The sequence below is a fragment of the Nelusetta ayraudi genome, unplaced genomic scaffold (genome assembly GCF_046127955.1).
Source record: "Nelusetta ayraudi isolate G7.1 ecotype Tasmania unplaced genomic scaffold, CSIRO-AGI_Nayr_v1 ptg000100l, whole genome shotgun sequence".
In the NCBI taxonomy this organism is placed as follows: Eukaryota; Metazoa; Chordata; class Actinopteri; order Tetraodontiformes; family Monacanthidae; genus Nelusetta; species Nelusetta ayraudi.
The window spans coordinates 297093-317500 of record NW_027466150.1 but is presented as its reverse complement, the minus strand read 5'-3'; the positions used below and the strand labels follow the sequence as shown (position 1 = coordinate 317500).

The window sequence follows — 20408 nt, the reverse complement described above, 5'->3', positions numbered from 1 at the left end:
CAGACGCCACCCAGACTGACGCCCCAGTCAGCGAAAGCTCGTCAAAAAAAAAAAAGTTGTTTTTTTTTTCACAAATTGTCACATTCAAACCACAGTGGTGCCGACGTTCTCCGCGCCCGCCGACTTTCACTCACCGCTTTCTGCTTGGACGTGAGGGCCGCCGGGTTGAGGAGCTGCTCCCCTTTCTCCGTGTCGCTGGACGCGTCCTCCTCCGACTCCTCCCAGGATGAGGAGAAGCCGGCCGAGGAGGCGGAAGACGACGAGAGCTTCCTGAGGGTGCGCAAGGAGGGGTGCGACCCCGGGATGGGGCTGGATCCCGGGCTGGGGGTGTAGCAGAGCCCCTGGTCCGGACCGGCGACGCCGTCCTCGGGGCTCTGAAGCCCATGCTCGGTCACTATGACGGCGGGGATGGACGGCGGGGCGTGGTTGGGGCCGCGATCGGGCACGCAGGGGGCGCTCTCGCTGCCGTCGCTGCTCTTTGGCGGCTGAGGCAGGTCGAGAGTTTCCGCTTTAGTTCCCAGCTGGTTCGGCTCCGAGTCTTTCCGGTTTCTCTGCGTCGGTCCTTCGCCGTCCTTGACCCCGTCCGCACCGCCTGCTGCCGCCGCTTCTGAGTTCATTGTCGAAGTCGAATGGGGAGCCGTCTGATGGCGCCGCCCATTCTGGCCGCTCAGTCTCTGGCTCTCGTCCCCCCGTTGGCCCTTCCGACCCCTTTCTCCTTCCCTCGCGTCTTCTTCCGTTTCCCTCCCGTTCTGGACGACGGGCGGGACCTTGCGGGCGTGTTGCAGGTGGGTCATGGGGCATTCGAGGGTGGGAGAGGTGGGAGAAGTCGGAGAGGTGGGAGAGGTGGGAGAAGTCGGAGAGGTGGGAGAGGTGGGAGAGGTGGGAGAAGTGGGAGAGGTGGGGCTCTGGCCGGTTGACCGTCTCAGGGACCGGGGGCTCCGTTGGAGCTCGATGTTCTGCACCTGGGCACGGATTCCGGAAATGTGGGCCTCGAAAATGTCGACTTTGTCCCGGACCTGAAGGTGGAAGAGAAAAGACAGGAGGGGCATCAGGTGCGTCGCTTTTTAACTGGACCTTCTGCTTTTAAGTCAGTTTCACTCTGTGTACAATTTAAGGGCCATTAGGGAATCCAGAATTTTTTTTATTTTTGTTTTTGAACACAAAGAAAAAAGAACAAACATTTCAAAGAAAAAAAACGCAAAAAAATGCAATAACAGATGTTCAAAAAGGAGTGGGAAGAAGTTGAAACTTCTATGTTGCTACTACTAGTACTACCAATGACACCCTTAATAATAACACTACCATCAACAATACCAATACTAATAATAGTAACAATACCAATAGCACACACAACAATCACAAATACTTGTGGTGGGATGCTCTGTGGATCAGAAAGAAACAGAAATTTGCCACAAAATAGACACTTTTCCAACAAGTTTCTATGGGAACGAGGGAAAACCAACTACAGCAGACAGACAAACGCAGTGGCTGAGGGAGACAAAAGTGAAAAATCACCTCGACGTTCTGCAGCTCTCGGTGAATCTGCAGCAGCTGCGCCTGGCGTCTCCTCTCCTCCCGCTTCTCTCCCTCCGTCTCCCCGCCTCTCTCCTCCTGCCCCGCTCCTCCTCCTCCTCCTCCTCCTCCTCCTCCTTCTCCTCCTCGCTCCTCGCCGCCGGGGGAACTCAGCCGCCTCACCCTCTGGCCCACGATGACTCCCAGCAGCTCGGGGCTCCGCGGCGAGGGTGAGCGAGCGCGCTGGGCGGGCCGGGGGGACGAGGGGGAGACCGGGAAGACGAAGGTCCGGCCCGAGGTCCGAGGGCTGGTCTGCAGGGGTGACAGGGGGGATGGGATGGGACGGGAGGCAGAAGAAGAAGTGAAGCACGTTAAGCCGAGCATAAGCTGCTGCTGCTGCTGCTGCTGGGATCAGACCAAGTAAGGTTGTGGAAGGAAAGCGGCAACAAACCCCCAGAGGGGTCCGAGCAGGGGTCTGTTCCACAGCTTAACAGTTGAACTTTTAAGTCAAGCATGTACATAACGTCATATTCTTTCTATACTGACAGGCTAAAACAGCACATTTAGCCCTGTGTTTACAGCCTCCAGCAAAAATGCTGTGTTTTTGCTGCCCAAAAGTGAAGCTTTGTCAGGGCCTCCACCTAGGAGGTACAACTAGTGATATTGATATCGATATTGGCTTTTTAACCAATACCTGATATCCCGATATTGTCCAAGTCCTAATTTCCGATACCGATATCAACCAACATCAACCGATACCGATATACGCAGTCGTGGAATTAACACATTACGGCTAATTTGTGTTGTGACGTCCCACTGGATGTCCCGCATGATGCCATCAGTTACGAACGAGCTATTTTGTTAGCAGCCAGCCACCACTGAAACCACTCTGCTGAAACACGTAACAGCGTAGTAGAGACAAGAAAAGTAGAGTATTGTTATTTACTATTTAGTAATACCAGGAAATTTGAGGAAGGCCGATAATACCGGACTTCCCTGGGTACAAAACTTGGACAGGGGTGTTGTGGTCACTGACCTGGGAGAGGCACAAGTGCCCGATGTCACAGAGTGCGGGTTCCCGGAGATATAGTGTTTCAACACACGCTTTGTGGAAAGCAAGAATTCACCGGCAAAATGATTTTTTTTTCCTACTACGCTCGGTGACATGGAACCGGTTTCAGGTTGAGAACAAAACCAGGAAACACTTTGGTGAAAAGTGACGCAAGCAAAAGAAGTAGCGAGTTGTGATTAAGAGTCCAGTCTAGTCACTCACTATTCTTGGAATCACAACGGTGGAATAGAATTTACGTAATCTGGCGTCTGTGCCAGCATGATGAAACGAGTGAGGCTCTTTTGCTTTGCTTCGCCAATTAATGAAAAGATTGCACACACTCACACACACGCACACGCACACACACACACACACACACACACACACACACACACACACACACACACACATGTAGCTCCTTCAAACTTCGCTCTCATGTGAAACAGTGTGCTTCACCTGGGGGCTGGTTGGCGAGCAGAGACCTCCAGCCAGAGACCTTCCAAAAACCAGCTGGCAGTAGGTGCTGCGGTCAGGCACTGGAAGCACCGGTCGAGCCACGGGATTGGTTCTGGCTGTGGAGGAGCTGCTAGAGGAACCTGGCTGTGTGTGGAACTGGTTGTTGCTGCGCACAAGTCGGGATACAACAATCAGCAATAATAACTAAAAAAATTACAATACAAAAAACCCCTAAAAGAAATCAGATTGGTCACAATCCTCAACAGTGAAAAGTTTGTTTAGTCTTTGAAAAGAGTCCCAAACCTGTTCATGACTGAGAGGCTGTTGAGGTTCAAGGCAGAGGCTGCCATCCCCGCGGCCAGGCCAAGGGCTCTGAGTGCTGGGTACACATCGGATAAACTCCCCCTGATTCTGCGTCGAGGCCCGGAGAAGAGCTTTTCATTCAGCAGCGGCAGCCCACCTCCTGAAATCAATCAAACAAAACAATCAATGAAGCAGAAACTGAACCTAAAAACGTGAATTTTTCTTTCTTTTTTTTTTCTTTTTTTACCAATTCCATCCACATACTGAAGAAAGGAGATTATTCATGCGCCGCTCATTGTGACGTCGGCATAAAAGAAATCATTGTTTGCGCCCCGATTTTAGCCAGAGAGAGGGAAAATGAGGATAAAAACAAAGAGATTATTATTAGAGAAAAATGAAGAGGGCGCTAGCGAGTGGAAATAATTTGCCCCTTTCTCCAGTTAATAACTAAATCATTTCTTAAAGCGCTCCTTTGAATCACACAGCTGCACGGTGAACATTCTGCTAATTTCCTCCTCTCCAATAAGTGTTGCTGGAGACTTTTAAGATTTTTTTTCCCACCCTCCATGTTTACTTGCAGAGAAGACTCACGTTCAGGCTGACCGACCTCCGACCATCTCTAACTCTAGCCGCTTATAAAACTTTTTTTTTTCCGAGAAGTGCGAGGTGCGGTTCCTACTTTTTTTTTTAACCATGCAACGGAGCAGAGAGACGAGCATCCAGGAACCAAAACTGAGCCAAGATGTTCGAGAGGCGAGGCTGCAGGAAGGGAAACTACACAGGCTGAGTCGTGCGATGAAAAGATGGACGTCCGAGAAGGTCAAACGTCGCAGAGTCCTACTTTTTTAGCAAAATTTTGTTTTTTCAACATAAGCAGGCACTGCCATAGCGTTCCGCGTTACCTTCAGCTGATTTTTAATTAAGTTCAGGGAAGCAACTGGCTAAAAAATAAAAAATAAAAAAGCAAAATTGGCTGCACAAATTGTGAAATTTCAAATGCCAAGAAAGGAGACAAAACAAAGGATGATTAGCGAAAGTTTAGCTGAACTGCTACTGAGGCTCGAGTGACAGCGCAGCTTCTTCTCTCTCTCTCTCTCCAGGTACTGTCTCGCCCTTCGCTGATCTCCCCTGGGAGGTCTTTTGATTGGACCATGAACGGAAAAGTAAACATGGGATTTCCTAGTTGGGATGTGACGCAGCTGCATGGGGGAGGCAGGAAACAATCGGCATGTCTTCTCACATACGTGAGCAGCACACTAAAAAAGGCTCCATGCAGCTTTTCCTTTCTTTCTTCCTTTCTTTCTTTCTTTCTACACCCAGTCCCTCACTTGACAATCTCAGCTTGTCGTACACGCTTGTAGCACGACTCCCAGATGAAGGACGGCTGAAGTCAGGGCTCACTGAGGGGAGAAAAGAAGGGAAAAGAGGTGTTTTGCAGGAGCTATTTTGGTTCGTCCGGGCCTATTCTGAACCTCTCATGCAGAAGCAGCAAATCTGCCTGCTGTCTGACGGCCTAGTCCTTGTAATAAAGCCGTTCTGGCAACTGGGGAAAGCACTTCCATGCTGGCTGTTGCACACCGTCAGCTGCGGCAGATCATAACAATTAGATATTTTTCGCACTTGAGACGAGCTCTTGCTTGTGTATTTCCATTTATATTTGTGTAGACAGTGGGTCCACGTGTAAGAAGGCAGCGATGTTGCACCATTTATATATCGGTTCGGGCAAAAATTGACTATGCGTGAGGTTCTGCAGTTTTACCTTCACATGAAAACAAGGACATGAACATGAGACGCCACTAAATTCTACACAATCTGCCTTTAACTTGGCCTTGGGGCATGCTGGTCGCAGTAGGCGGACCTGGTGGACCTGGTTCGAGCGAACCTTTGCCACGACGTCTTCCCTTCAAGAGCAGCAGGAGCGCCGTCAGATTGTGTGGGACTGCTTTTCTCGAGTTCGCCAAAACTGCCCACTTGCCCACACGAGTGGGCTTGACGCCTGCAGGAGACACGCAGAGAGCCAGTCAGCTGATGGAGGGAGAGAGCGAGAGAGGGAAAGAGCTAAAACTGCAGAGAGCGGAATTTACATGAGGCAGCGATGCAAACCAAGCTGAAAACGTTGCATGAGTACAAATAGAACTCCAGGAATCCAGGGGATTTTTATTAATTTTCGAGCAGCTGCTTTGCTTTTCGTCTTGATATGTGGCCTCATCTTTCCTTGGTGAGCAATCGGGACACATTCCAAACTCTTGCTTCGTAATTAATCCAAAATATACCCAAACTGCTACACCATTTCAGTGTAATTTATCAATTCAGAAAGAGTTTTAAGGTTTGAATGAGCAGTTCAAAGGATTCAAAGACACAAGAGGGCCTTTGGGAGTGGCGACCACAAACAAAGCTGCAGTTTTAGGGTTCCTTTACGAAACAAAACAGCCTTCAACTCGTTCGCTGGTCGAGCATCTCTCTGTGAACACCTTTCTCGCTTCCATTCTCTCCACGCTGCTCATCACGCCCAAGTGGACGGCTCCTTCGGCCGTCGTGTGAGAGCCTCGCACAGCCCCCAAGGCTCTTCTCTCCGTGTGTGCGCGCATACACACAAAATAAATAAATAAATAAATCCAAATTGAAGGACTCTGCAGAACAACTCCTTTGTTTATATGTCATTCATATATTTTTAGGTGACTATCTAAACCGTGCAAAGGGCCGAGAGTCAAAGATGAGCTCAGTGTATGAAGCTTGATGGTGCAACTCTAAATATATGATTCATTGACAGTTAGAATTCTCATTACAATTTAAGTACAATTTCAGTGATGCAGAAAAAAAGGTCCAAATGCTGTAAAGCTGCACTCCTTAGACATGGAAACAATAACTTCTAGTGCACCCAACATGGCACTTCTCCTTCTTCTTCTTTTTCTGCATGAAAGGTGTCAATGATACTGTAACGACTCGCGGCACCCCCCCTCACTCTGACATGACAGCAGCAGAAGCAGCAGCAGCAGCAGCGGCAGCGAGCCGTGCTGTTATCTTACCTCAGCCCCCGGCAGCTGGCTCGACCGAGGAGGTCGCCTCCCTCCTGTTCTGTTCGCTCGCTTCTCGGTGCGACTGCAGCCAACAACAACAAAAAAAAACACCTCCAAAAAACACATGAGAGTGGAGCCTCTCTCCTTCTCAACCCTCTTTCCCCGCCTCCTGAGTCCCTAAACTCGTTTCGCCGCTGGTCCCTCGGCTTTTTACTTTCTTTTTTTTTACACTGCTTCTTCACCTTATTGTATGTCCCTTCTTCTTCTCCTCCTCCTCCTCTTCTTTCTCCACCTCCTCCTCCTCCTCCTCCTTCTTCCTCCGCAGAAGATCTCGGAAAGTCTCTCAAGTCTCCCTCTTCAACTTCTTCCCCTCTCGCGCCTCCGTATGGACTCAGTCTTTTTAGGGGTAAAAAGGAAGGAAAGAAAGGAAAAAAAAGAGAAAAAGAAGCAGCTCGCCTTTAACTTTTCTTTATTCTGTTGTCATGCGTGCCGCCGCGGCTCCGCACCTCCTCCGCCGCCGCCGACGACGACGCTGCGCGCAACAGTGGAGCGCTGTTCGCTGTTTCGCCCCGTGCCTCCTCCCTCTCTCCCTCCCTCACTCCCTCCGCTGCAAGCCGGAAGCGACGATACGACGGTGTCGCGGGCGCATGTGCAACTCGTGCATAGCAGCGTGAGGGAACTTGTCGAGTATTTTAACTCCCGTTAAAAAAAAAAAAAAAAAAAAAAAAAAAAAAATGTTTTCCTTCGCACACGCACACAATCCGGAAGATGTTGTGCTTTGTTTCAAAAGCAAAAGTACTCGAAGTGAGACGTCACGCCCCCTTCTCCCCAGCGTGGAATGTTACGTGCCCTGAAAGAGTACACATACACGTTTTAAAAGGCACGTTTCAAAATGTGTCACGCCCAGGAAATTTGATTTAAATCAGTTGAAAACAATACAGTTCTTGTTACCTTGTCTTGTTTGTAAAACAGCCATTCAACTATCTAAATAACTTGGATTTTAATTTGCTGACTAAGCATAAATTAACATTTCCTTCAAGAGCATGCCCACTGATTATATTGCACCATCATGTTCCTACTGTCGGCAAGAATGTGATGGGCTCTGATTTGCTTCCTTATTCCACTTGACATGCAAGGAAGGTGTGAGATCAGAAATGTGACATTATCCTGTTTCCAATACGCTTCCTGGCCATCAGGTGCTGCCAAGGTCTTACACAGTGGGCCTTTAAAATTGTGACTTTTTTTGGGGGGGGGTGTGAAATGACGTGGATCCGTTTCACTCTTCTTCTCCTCGGTAACTGCAGTGCGGCATCACACCATTCCACCCTTCATCTGTCTAATGCTTTTTTAATTGTTTACATGTGTTCTCTGTGTAATCTTTTTAATTCTTAAAAAAAAAAAAAAAAAAAAAAAAAAAACATTTTCAGCATTAATGGCAATTTTCTCATCTTTATTGATGTAACTGTAATGTGGTTGGCCATTATTGACTTCATTCTCCTGCCAAATCCAAAGGTAAAATCTGATTTATTTTTCAACATCATAAACCCCCAATGATAAGAAACCCAAGTATATTACTGTCACAAATGTCCACACACTAGTGTGTGTTGTCCTCAAACGGGTCTTGCCAAGTGCCAGTGGAACACTGTATATAGACACACACACCACTCCTGCACTTATCAGGAGAGTGGAAATGTTTACCACAGGTGCGGCAGTCTATATATTAAATGGCCCTTGAAGTTGCCTCTTGAACCGCTGCCAGTTTTCCTTGAGGAATTTCCTGCCACCATCCCGTCTTCTGACGTAATCTGGAGAAATGAGGGGGGGGGGGGGGGGGGTCAGTGTCACTCAGGCACGCTTGACTGATTTCACTGCGTGAACTCAGATTAAAACTGAAACTGGTCCTGGTAAAAATAATAATAATAATAATAAATAAATAAATAAATAAAAGTGAATTATGTTCAGTACATCTTTATTTCGAGTTGTTAATTACAACGTAAACAGTTTTGTGGCAATGATGTGACTTTGCTATTGCAAGAGGAGCTGCTGCCCTCTAGTGGCCTCTCTTGCATCATATACACGGACTGATAGGAGTCGCACCCAATGACGTCTGTGTGTAATTCTTCGAAATCGGTATAAAACAATACATTTTATTGCAGTACTTTTTTTTTAATATATAAAAAAAAAGAAAAAGAGTTGTTCCTCGCACATTTTTGTCTTGTACACACGCATATGCCATCTTTGAATATTTCCATGGTCTTATTGAAATTGAATATGGGATTTGCATTCGTGTGCAGTGGATGTTCCGTTCAAAGCCACTTAGTCAAACATTTGCCATGCGAACATACAGAAAAAAACAAACTCATAACACGGTTTACGTGACAGGGTGGACACACCTTCCCCTATGAACACACACGCATAGAAGGTTTATTTGACGGAGTTATTGCTAGAAAAAAACCAAATCATTCCTGGTAAACACACTCACGGCAACGATAACAGGAAATACTCTGTCACACCTGGGCCGATAATCATCTGTGCACCGCCGCTTGTCTTCTACCCCACGCTTGTTCTATAAATTCCACATAATAAAACAAACAGAAAAATAGTCACGCCAACAGGTCCTGCCGCATCTCTTCGACTTTGTTAGCGCTACAATCTTACAATCTTGAGAATTACCCGTTTATAGGGGTTGTCGGTGGTTCTTTGTTTGGTGTGAATCGATTGTGTTTACTTTGTTTACATGCGAAGATTGTGTTTGTAATAACCTGTTTTTCGTGGACAATCTTTTAGTGTGTCACTTGTTTTCCACTTGTTCAATGACAAGCAATTCAGTTATGTTTCACAATGATAAAGCAATTGCAAAATCAAATGTCCTTTTGTTTCAGTTTCATTGAGATCACTCAGAAAGGTTGATCTTTTCCCCTTGAGCCATCAACGTTTACCATAATTCTCTATGCACCAAATTTAAAAAAAAATTTTTTTTGTAACCAAACAGTAAATTCTGTATTTGGGTTTATTACCAATCTGAGCAACCCCCTTCCTTCTAGTCAAGTTGCTGGAAATGCAGCCCACTCCTCAATGTGCTTCTTTAAATCATGACCTCATAACACGCTCTGCCATAAGGCCCGCCCATTTTCATGTCCCACATAAACACTGATTTACATAATCTGCTGTTGATCAAAACTGCAGACATTTAATTCCATAATCTAGACAGTGTGAGGACCAGAGTTGTCAATAGACCAAAAACTTGGACATTAACAAATTAAAATAAAATGACAAAATGCTGAATCCTCTGTGTGCTGTAAGCAGAGGCTTACATCAGTGTTATTCAACCACGAGTGTACCGTGAGATACTATCAGGTCTGCTGTGAAAAATGATCCAACTTCACTTAGTTGGTCTGAAAAACAAAAAAACAAAACGACATCAAATTGTCGAGTGACTGTACTTTAAAAGGAATGGGAGCCAAGTTTCCTCCCTCAATTTTCCCAAGATATATATATATATTGTCATTACTAGGCTAAAATGGTGGATTTATCATATTTTTGGTTGGTGGTGTGCCATGGGATTTTTTTTTTCAATGTAAGAAATGTGCTGGGGCTCAAAAAAGGTTGATGACACTGGCTTCCATTACACTGATATTTTACTACCATGTTCACTTTACTGCCTTTGATAAGACAGAGGTGTCCCGTGAAGAAGAGCCTTGTAAAAAAAAAACACAAAAACAATTTTACAGTTTTAATCTCTTTTTTTCCGCATTTCTGTGCATCTGGTCACTTGCCTCCATAATCTTAGTCGATTTTCCTCTCTATTCTCCTTTGCTGACACCCGATCCTGGAGTCTAGTTACAGCACACACAAAGAAGTGTAAGGGGGAGGTGGGAGGAGGCAAGGAGCCTTGGGCTGACATTACATAAAGCAAACAGGTGTGAAGTTATTTGTTCAAAGCCTGCATTTGTTCCAAACGAGTGACTGACTGATACTGGGACGTGGCATCTTGTGTGACGATACTGCAAAAAGCGTCTTTTTTCAGGTAAAAACTGAGAGTAGTCTGTGTGTGGTGGCTGTGACACTGTGCACACTTTGTTGTGTGTTCAGATGAGGATGTAAAAGGCCCACGCCACGCGCCTTCAAGCTCGCCTGTTTGCACTTGTTGCTCAGCTCTGTCCATCCGTCCACGTTGCGGGCGGAGCATTAGTGTTTCATCTTTTTGAACGTTGCCTTTGAGATTAGGCTAAGCTTTTCAAGTGCGTTAGTTGGATACGTGAGAGCAGTCAGTTGTTTGCTGCCGCAGATGAGCCGTTGTTTTGTAAACACTGCCGAACGTGGTCCAACTATCAGCCTGTCTCTCCTGTTTGCATTTGTATTTTTCGCTCAAAGTCACAAAGTAATTGACAGTTCTTAAGGGGCAGTGTTATGGATACTGTCACAGTAAGCATGTAATACTTCTTCACTACTTTGATAAGAAATAATAATATCACTCTGGAACTTGGTCTGGTCTTCTGCTGCATTTCAGTTAACTAAGTGGTTCTCAAACTTTCTCTGTCACGCCCCACCTTGGAGGAAGAAAAGTTTTCACGCCCCCCCCAAAAAGAATTTGGGACTAGAAGCCCCAAATTTGACGAGGCTGTGTCTTGAGGGATCCCGATGAACCTGCAAGTAGTCACATGTCTCTAGGACAAAGTTGACTTTTGACCCCATAGACTTGCATGGCATTAGGGTTAGCGATAAGGCTGGAATTAGGGTTAGGGTTAGGGTTAGCTGGAATTAGGGTTAGGGTTCCGGGGTTCCTCATGGGCTAGAAGCCCCAAATTTGACGTGGTTGTGTCTTCAGGGATCCCGATGAACCTGCAAGTGGCCCCATGTCTCTAGGACAAAGTTGACTTTTGACCGCATAGACTTGCATGGCATAACTAGACATGCTTAGTGTTGGTGTATTCATCTGTGAGATGTACACGACCAGTCACAAGTTTGGACACAACTGTTTCTTCTTTATCTTCACTACTTTCATCAAGACATCAACTATATGACCAAGATATGTGGGTTAATGTTGCAAAAGAAAAAAACGTTAAATACCTAAAAACTTGTTTGAGTCATTTCACACTTTTTTGATTAATACACATTCCTTATGTGTTCAGTCATAGTTTGATGCCTTGAGTGACAATCTACAATGTAAATAGTCATGAAAATCAAAGAAAAACCATTTAATCAGAAGTATGTGTCCAAACTTTTGCAGATGTGAAAACATTGACCATTGACTATACGGCATGGATTTGACGGCATTCCTGCTAGTCAAAGGCCCGGTGTCAGAATTAGTAGCATGGAGTGTGCAAACAAATAAATATCATTGCATCAAACCCAAATTAAAATTACGGCCTGCCTTGACCATGTTGTCACATTATTTGTAGCTCACAAACAATACATGGCAATCAGGCTGGCTGGCTGAGTGACTCGTCCTGCAGAAATCAGGCCGTGACAGCGTCAGCTTGCAAATGTTTTTCTCTGTTCAGCAGATTCCGCCTGAGGCAAAGGTCACCCCAATGTTAATCCCTGTCCTCTGACGTCCCACTTCAGTTCAAATCTTTCCTTCACCGGCAGTTATGTCAGGATAGAAAACCTCTCAAAACCTCGAGCAGATTCATGTCCTGGGCTACTGTAGATACGTGGTGCTTAAATGTAGCTGCACAGAATTATTTTTAGTGACTTCATACAAGTCAGTACATAAAAAATTCGGAATTTCTGTAGCATTTCAAGCCGGTAGATCAGGGTAAATCTTCCTCACTGGGACCTTCACTTGATGTTGCGGCTGTTAAAGTGGCAGGGCGACTCTCTCTGACTTGGCCGCAGCACATGTGACCTAATGGGCAAAGTTGTGACGTCCAGATGGCTGTGTCAGGGTAATTCTCCTAGGAAGGACTCCCCGCTAATCCTCCAGAGAATCTGCACTGGCTTGATCTCTCGCCTCGCGGGGACTGCACTCCACACAAACACGCACAATACTGTAACTACAACGGCACTGCCGTGACTCCGTGGCTGAGTGGACAGCTCACAGTCGGCCCAACCTGCTTATCATATCAACATTGGAGCGGGTCTGGTGGTGGCGGTGTACTGTGAGAGTATGTCGACGGGAACTTCGGCGTGAGCTTCTGACAGGCGTAAGGGTAAAAGAGACAAGGTGAGCGGACACAACACAACATCAGGTTTAGAATCACGACTTAAGGCCTGCTGTAATCTCGCGGTTGGAACTATTTCTGCTCTATGGGATCTTTGCCAGTTAGGTAACGACCTTTTCGTTTGGAAATTATTTGCGAGGACTGCTGAGTGTTTGGATGAACCTTAGTCATAGTTTGTGTTCCTGCTCACATCCTTTCTTGTATTCTACATAACTTAGTGAACTTTTTTCTCTCAGATAAGATTTAGAGCGTGACTGTTAAAATTGTCCTGGTGTTCTTAGTGTAACCCTCCTCAGGTAGGCTAAGGAGTGTTTTCTAGGCCAATCTGCAGAAAAAAATAAAGTAGTAGAGTATTTTTTGAAACTGTCTTTCAAGTAAAGTACCTTGTCATTTTATTTTGGCTGTTACACTTTTTATTTAATTTATTTATTGAGGGTGTGTTTCTTGACTTACCTGCACTTGCGGGTAATATGTAAATAAAATGACTCACAGGCTTTGCCTGTGGCCAGCAGGAGATGGAGGTGTGTCAGGTTTTCTTTCTGCTGTGAAAGTTATGATAATGTAACTGGCACAACAGTTGTGCTCTCACAGAAGTATTGAAGTATACAAATGTCTCTCATTGAACATACTTGGCAATGTGATTGACTGTGTCTAACGTTTACTTTCTCTGTGTGTTATGTGCCCTCCTGTCTGGCTCCTGGATCCTCACTACTGTACCGGTGAGTAACCTAAAACTGGCAGGGAAACATGATGATTGATATATTGCATGCCTCCCTTTCGCTACTTTTGGTGACAAATTGTAATCTCTGTTGGTGTGATTTAATCTTACATTTGTGGTCATTGTGTAGTTGATGGTATTAGGTGAAATGAGAATAGAAACTCTTTGAAAAGGCGTGATTTACACACTGAACTGTTGAACTCATTGCATGCAACGCAAAGGCACTGCACTCTACCCAGTTTTGTAACCTTACAAACATTAACGTGACAAACAAAGTGGAAAAAAAATATTGAAGGCTATAAAGGATGGCAAACTGCACATTGTCATTGCGATGATTTCATTGATTGCATCCAAATGATAATATAAGTCTTCATTCATTAGTCTTTTAAATTTTAATAAACTCGTTGACTATTTAAAACAACATTCTGGGGGAAATGCCGATCAGACGAATCGAGAAAAAAAAAAATACTTGCAGTGATATTATCCTTCCACTAGGGAGCACTATCCCCCCTCTCTGTCACGACTTGCATCTCCGAACGTACGGCCTCTTAACCTCGAAAGACAGCGTGACCAACCAATCACATCGCGGTATCTAATACAGTGGCCTCCCAGGGCCAATGGGCGTGCGGCAAAAGATGTTTCTGACTGTATGGGGCGGGCTGTAGGGATGACAGACACGTACGCCTTGAGCCTCGGCCAGATTTTCGGCGTTGACTGGCGAGGTTTTTTTTTGGAGGGCTGACTTAGTGGGACGTGCGCTATTTTTCGGAGGAGAACGGAGCGAGAGGCCACGTTTTGGAAAAGTTCCCTCTACTCGCATCGTCGGAGATAACCTCAGGTAACGTGCAATTTTATTTCTCCCCTTTGGCCACCTTTTCCCCCTCAATCACGTGATGCACAACACACATTTGCTTGACTGCGGCTGTTGCCGCCCGCCGCCTTTACGGACATTTACCCGTTTCGAATCCCCCGGTGTTCCTGGTCATTTGCGGGCTGCGGGTTAAATGGGATGTCGGTAGCAGCAGCGTGCGCTGGCGACCAACGGCGCGCAGTTAACCCTGAATTTTGAAAAAAAAAAAAAAAAAAAAAATATATATATATATAGCAGCCTGGCCCGCGTCGTTAATCCGCTATCTGGAGTCGAAGCCGCGTACCTTCGATGCTTCATGGCGCCTGTCTCCGTCCACATTAAAAAGAAAAAAAAAACGACGCTATCATCACCTCAACTTCTTCCCCACGTCCACTCACCGTCTCCCGTCTCCTTCCCACTGGGTGTTCTTCAATCTGGGACCGTTTGGTGGCCGAAAAAACAACTCCCACCTTTTAAACTGGACCTCACGAGAGTCATGTTGTCTTTCTGTCCGTCTGTCTTTCGTTCATTCTCTCGTTCGGGACGAACAAAGCAAAGCAACGTTTCTGTGTCTTGCTTGTCAGCGGTGTTTCCTGGTGTGAGGTGAAGTTAGCGGTGCATTTGACGCTAGCGGCCGGCTCTTCTCAACATGCTAACGTTGTTACTTAGCAGCCAAGTCGCACCTATAAACGTGAAGAGACGCACGCGCGCACGGTTGTGATGTGGTCACTATGTCGGTGGGTCCGCTGTGTGCTCCCCTGCTAGAAGCAACCGTAAACGTGTTGTTATAATACTTAAGCCAAAACAATTTTCCAAATTTCCAACTTTACAGCTTAAATTTGCATTTCCAGGTCTCATATTGCTCCCTTCTTTTTGCTTGTGCTTTAAAAAATATTCCCTGACCCCACAGGAGAAAAGCCTTAGAATAATTATATAACAACAACAACCATAACAAAAAAAACAACAACAAGAACAAAAAATCTGTTTCTCTGATAACAGCATTTTGCATTTTGGATCTTCCACATGTAGTGAAACAGAGTGTTTTTGTCCAGTGCTTTCACCCTTGACTAAAGTGGACATTCAAAAACTCCACATTCTACCGTCTGTCTTGAAAGGATTATAGAATTGCATGTGCACAGAAGAACTTGCATTTTTGCTCGCAGAAACAGAACTGTAGCATTTGCACTTTGACAGATGGCGAGAGTTCAACTGGTTCGCACACTGATAGCCAGGCCAGGCTGGCACACAGGCTGCAGGCAGTCAGGCGACATGGACAAAGTTGAGGTTGTGCTGACATGCCAAAAGTGAAAGGCAAAAGGGAATTTAGTACTTCAAGTTAAATAAATCGTAATTGAGCCAATGCTGGTGCAGGTTGAAGTTTGCTCGCTCAGTTTTTTGAGGAAAGAAAAGTGTGCTTTCCTCAAAAAACTGAGGAAAGCACATCTTTCACGGAAATGGATGCTTCCTGTGTCTCACTCAGGTGTGAACAACAGACGCTTATCATCCATTTATCGGAGACAGGTTTTTTTTGTTTGATGCACCCTTATCGTTGCCTTTTTTAAAAACAGAGGCAGATGGCTGGAGTTTAATGTAAGAGTGATTGCCTGGAGCATAGCCTTAATCTTTGTCTTTGAGTGGAGTGGGTGCATGGCCAAGCTACCCATCACTATAATCAGTGAAGAAAGAAAGAACGGAATGTAGGGCTAATAGAATTGGGTGTCAGTTTTGGATTTTTCAATTGGTTCGGATACGGCATGTATCCAAAGTGCTTAACTACAGGAAGAACAATCTCATTAGCAAGCAGTAAAACTTTTCTTTTCTTTAAATTCAAAATGATTTGAATATTTTGTGACTATTCTGATTTCATTGTCGGATTTCCTTTGTGAGAGCATTGAATTCAACCAGATCCGTTTCATCTTGACTCCACCACTTAAACCCTTTACAGACGAAAGCAGAGCTTATAGTTGTTTGAAAATGGAGAAAATGATAATCTCCCCGCATAAACCTAAACCTCTTTAAAAAGAAGCGTGGAAACCTGGTGGAATTTAACAAGTTACGTAAGAGAGTCGCCCTCCTTGCGGCCACATGGACGGCTGCGTTGATAACAAACCGATTTAGGCGCTGACAGTGAGGTGGGACTGGTGATGAACTGGATGGATGTCGGAACCTAACGGATTTTCAGATATGTTAGCCACGGTGATCAGAGGGAAATGGGTGAACTTTCCCTTTAAGATATACTATCCAAACTAGTTTTGCCGGTCTTGAATCAGTACCTCTTTTAGACATTTCTTGTGCATCATGTGATTCACAGCCATTGTGTGGTTGTGCATCATGTTACCAGTGCTGGGCCTTTATAATGGACGCCCGAAGCGAATAAATACGCCCCGGAAAAGATTGTGTTATTAGACCATCTTTGTTGGGACTTTGAGTGAGTTTGCAAAGGAGATCCTGCAGCAAGCAGCGGTCTCTCTGTTTTTTTCTCCTCCTGTCGGCCTCCTCCTCCTTGTTTACAGTTTATCTGTAATCGTCGGGGGCCGCGTTTATTCACAGAACTCTCAGGATGTGCAGAACAGTGGCGACTCTGTCACAACCGCTAATGAGAGAAGCCCTAATTGGTTGCAGTGCTGAGAGAATCTGCTCATTAAACCAAGCTGTATCTTGCTCCCTGCCAGCAAAAAAATATGTATGTCTGTCATCTTACAGAGCCGTGCAGGTTCTGAGTTGACTCGGCTCCCATTACCAGAGAAACATGAAAAGCTGCTTATTACACCGAGCTCACATTTGTCTTTCGGGGGCCGTTTAAGCTCTGTTAGTTTTACATTTTCATCCAGGAGTGTCGTCACTGTTGGATTCATTCCAGAAAACCACTGCAAACGATAAGAGGAGCCACACCCATCGCACATTTGTTTGCATTTTGTAGTATCTACAAATGAAGCAGGGCGAGAACCAGGCAGCGGAGGGAAAACATGAGACGTAGTGGCCAAACGCGGAGAGAAGGAAGAGCCACGGGGGCGGGCGGAGAGAAAGAAGAGAGGCTGAGTGGGAGCGACGGACAGGGCGAGAGAGACATTGCTTAACCATTCGGAAAGGCTATGGGAAGGGAACATCCGTGTGTGTGTGTGTGTGTGTGTGTGTGTGTGTGTGTGTGTGTGTGTGTGTGTGTGTGTGTGTGTGTGTGTGTGTGTGTGTGTGTGTGTGTGTGTGTGTGTGTGTGTGTGTGTGTGTTCATCCTGACCCTGTCGCTTCTACAGGAGCAAAGCACATCACGTGCGCGTAGCCACGCAAGTCCACAACAGATTGATTGAAATAAGCTGTGATTATCTATCTATCTATCTATCTATCTATCATTTGAAATGTTGAAAGCAGGATTTTACCTTTTAGAAATAAGCACATACTTTCCACGACAGCAGACTGTCGCGGAGCGGCATGCTAACCTGTCACATTGGTACACGTTGGTTTCAGTAGTTTATCATTCAATAGGCCAATCAGTACATCTGTCGCAATGAAAAACTGGTAATGGAAACAGCTAAACGTGGTTTTTCAGACATATCGATTTTGAGGTACATCGCAAAAGTGTCACGGAAAGACTTTTTTCGCATTTACACGTCAGCGTAAGTGATGTACGGGGTCATGTGACCAGTTCACTTCAAGTGAAAATGACGCGTTGTGTTTGGACGGAGGAGGAGACGGAATACATTTTGAGAGAGTAATCAGAGGAAAATATAACAACCATTCTTGACAGTAAGCAAAAGCAAACGTAATTCTCGTAAAATTTAGCGGGACGAGATTTTAACGAGAATTACGGCTTATCCGCGTCAATTTTTCGTAAAATCTCGTCCCGCTTGTGTTAACATACTACTCACTGTTATCAATCTAGTCACCGTATTATTCTACTGCAACTGCGGTCCCAAAGCTGGACAATTGAACGCTCTGCCCTCTCTCCCATGATCGCAGCGACGGCCATGCAACAGTTGCAAAGGTGGTGGATTTCATAGCGTCGCAATCAGCCGTGACCGGGCCGAGTATTGTGGGCCCCTGGCTCCCAGAATGGCTGGCCGGGCTAGCTGGCGGGTGGCGGAGGGGGCCGCATTCACGCAGAGGAGATCAGAGAGGGGCGGATGAATGGAAACTGTAATGCAATGTTCAGCTTATTACAGGGATGGCGAGGGAGGGAGGGAGGAAGGGTGGGGTTTAGAGTGCGAGGCCCGGGAGGTGGGTGATAGAGACGCAGCTGATGGAAAGAGACATGAAAAGACACGAGAGTGCAGAATACCGAAACTGCGACAGTAATTATCTCCAACTCCTGATGCCGTCTTAATTCCACTCCAAGCGGCGGGATTACGAGAGGCTAATAGAATAGCATTAGCAGATAAAGAGGGGCCCATATTGTTTTTGTGTAATAGGGGGCCGTTTGAGGGGACAATGGCGCCGAAGGGGAACGTTTTGCACCAGGAGAGGGTGGAAAATAAAGGAGGGCAAAACGGCCTTTTCCCCAGCGAGTGTGCCACTCTGAACCGGAGCGACGGAATAGAAAGCAGGGAGAGAAAGCGTGGCCCTGTGGCTTTGGCCAGGGGCCAAACATAGTTAAATACAGATTAATCAGCATAGGGTCGCATTCTCACAGAGAGCGGCAGGACAGGGGAGGAGGAGGCTCCGTCTCTCTCTCTCTCCCTCCCTCCTCCTCCCTCCATACAACGGAAGAAAAGCAGGGTAGATACTGTTTGTTCTTTTGTATATATCGTTTAAACGTTGCCAGTGTCAACAATCAGGTGGCCGCCGGTGATGAGCTCACAAAGATCTCGGCGATTGAATCATCCGTGCATTGATTCGCTGATTGACTTGTGTACTGTTGCTCCTGCCACACTGACGAGTTTAAGCCAATTGAGTGTGTTTTACTCCTGACTTCATTATGTGGTGACGACTCACTCATTCGGTCACCCAGCCAAAGAGTCAAAGAAGGGTCTGAGTGGGGAGCGGGAGGGGCTGTGGATCACCGGGACGGAGCGATGAAGGCCAGGGGATGAGAAGAGGAAAAGGAAGTGAGAGGAGTGTCTGGGGCCAAAGGGTTGAGACGGAGTGCAGAGCAACCATCGTTTTTTTTGAATAAATATTTGTCGGTCCGCTCAGGAGTTAGTGACACATTAAACTTGTTTCCTGACTTCAATTTAAGGACCAAGAAATTGGACACACAGGTAGTAGAACTTTGAAAACACTTTTGGTCATTCAAAATTGAAAACTCCGACTTCCGTGATCCCAATTAACTTCTTCTGTATCTTCATTTCATGAGGTGGTGTTTCAAGCTCGCAGCCTTACGTGTTAAATACTTAATATTGTAAGTGCAGAAGCGTGTTCAAACCGACACGTATGCAGAAATGCAGTGTACTGTTAGTGATGGGCTCTTCGCACACTCACATAAACACCCTGCTGGTCAGAATTGTGTACTGCATGTACTGCACGCCGGAATTGTAGCAGTTTTCCACAAACCTATCAATAAGAACGGTGACGCCTTGGCGTTCCTGCTGATCTTGCTTGCAAATGCAACAAGCAAATCCGAGTCTCTGGGAATGTGCTTATTCTGCGTGATGAAAGAGAAAGCAGACGGCCTGCACCCTGGTTTAATGCTTTTATGTCACCTTCGACACGGAGAGACTGAGACGCAACACCTAAAAGTGTAACTCAAGACAAAGAACGGTGAATGTTTGATGAAGCCGCGGACGGGTTTGAAGTTCCCCCTTTGCTCTCGTACACGTCCTGTTTCCTGGTTGGAGGTCAGAGGTCAGCGGTCTGGGATAAACTGATACCAGGCGCCTGAGTAATCCGTCTGCGCTGCTGTGTCGACAACCTAATGTGTGGTAAAGCGGTTGCTGCTGCATCACATTAAACTTGGTGGTGTGTGTGTGAATATGCGTGTGTGTGTGTGTGTGTGTGTGTGTGTTGCTGACACATAGTTGGGTGTAACGGAGAAAACTGAAAGGTTAAAGTTTAAAGGACTTGTTTTTCGTTGTTACCGTTGTCGCTGTCAGGAAACCATCCCACAATGCATAGCGTGACCGCCATAAGTGAGGCCATGACATAAGGGTGCGATTACAGTAACGCGGCGTGAACGTGAAACGACTCGAGGGAATTGTGCAGATCGAATTGGAACAAAGTGATCCAGGTGTGAAGGGGGCTGTAGATTTGAACATCCGACAGCACGCTACCAAGCAAAAGGCATTCACGGCTCTTTCAGCCGTGGGGAATGCGAGCGATTGCATTTCATGGAGATGTAAAATGATGTGACGTTGACCTCAGGCACCTGGAAACGAAACCCATTCTGATCTTTGGTAAAGATAAG

At 46.0% G+C, this 20408-nt stretch overlaps 2 protein-coding genes and 1 long non-coding RNA gene across 14 annotated transcripts in view; 1 reads left to right on the top strand and 2 right to left on the bottom strand.

The window, feature by feature from the left end:
• The window catches only part of LOC142902964 (uncharacterized), a 1079-nt gene extending 954 nt beyond the window's left edge, over positions 1-125 (bottom strand). Inside the window, exon 1 of the long non-coding RNA XR_012929159.1 lies at positions 1-125. This exon is cut by the window's left edge and continues 726 nt beyond it. This is a non-coding gene — a long non-coding RNA (uncharacterized LOC142902964).
• Positions 1-6900, bottom strand: part of itpkb (inositol-trisphosphate 3-kinase B) — a 23581-nt gene extending 16681 nt beyond the window's left edge. The window contains exons 1-6 of one of the 3 annotated variants that reach the window (XM_076048324.1): positions 6582-6900; positions 3323-3482; positions 3020-3185; positions 1516-1824; positions 862-1016; positions 135-816 (exon numbers count right to left, since the gene is read on the bottom strand). In XM_076048324.1, the coding sequence (XP_075904439.1) occupies positions 135-816; positions 862-1016; positions 1516-1824; positions 3020-3185; positions 3323-3369 (1359 nt within the window). In that variant the 5' untranslated portion in view covers positions 3370-3482; positions 6582-6900. Of the gene's footprint in view, positions 1-134; positions 817-861; positions 1017-1515; positions 1825-3019; positions 3186-3322; positions 3483-6348; positions 6550-6581 lie in introns of those variants that run through there. The other 2 variants (XM_076048323.1, XM_076048325.1) reach the window with 2 other exon arrangements.
• Positions 6901-13902: 7002 nt separating this feature from the next.
• The window catches only part of epb41l2 (erythrocyte membrane protein band 4.1 like 2), a 45853-nt gene continuing 39347 nt past the window's right edge, over positions 13903-20408 (top strand). For 9 of the 10 annotated variants that reach the window (XM_076048410.1, XM_076048408.1, XM_076048405.1 and 6 more), the window contains exon 1: positions 13905-14062. The gene's annotated coding sequence lies outside the window, so the exon portion shown is untranslated. Of the gene's footprint in view, positions 14063-20408 lie in introns of all 10 variants that reach the window. The other variant, XM_076048411.1, reaches the window with a different exon arrangement.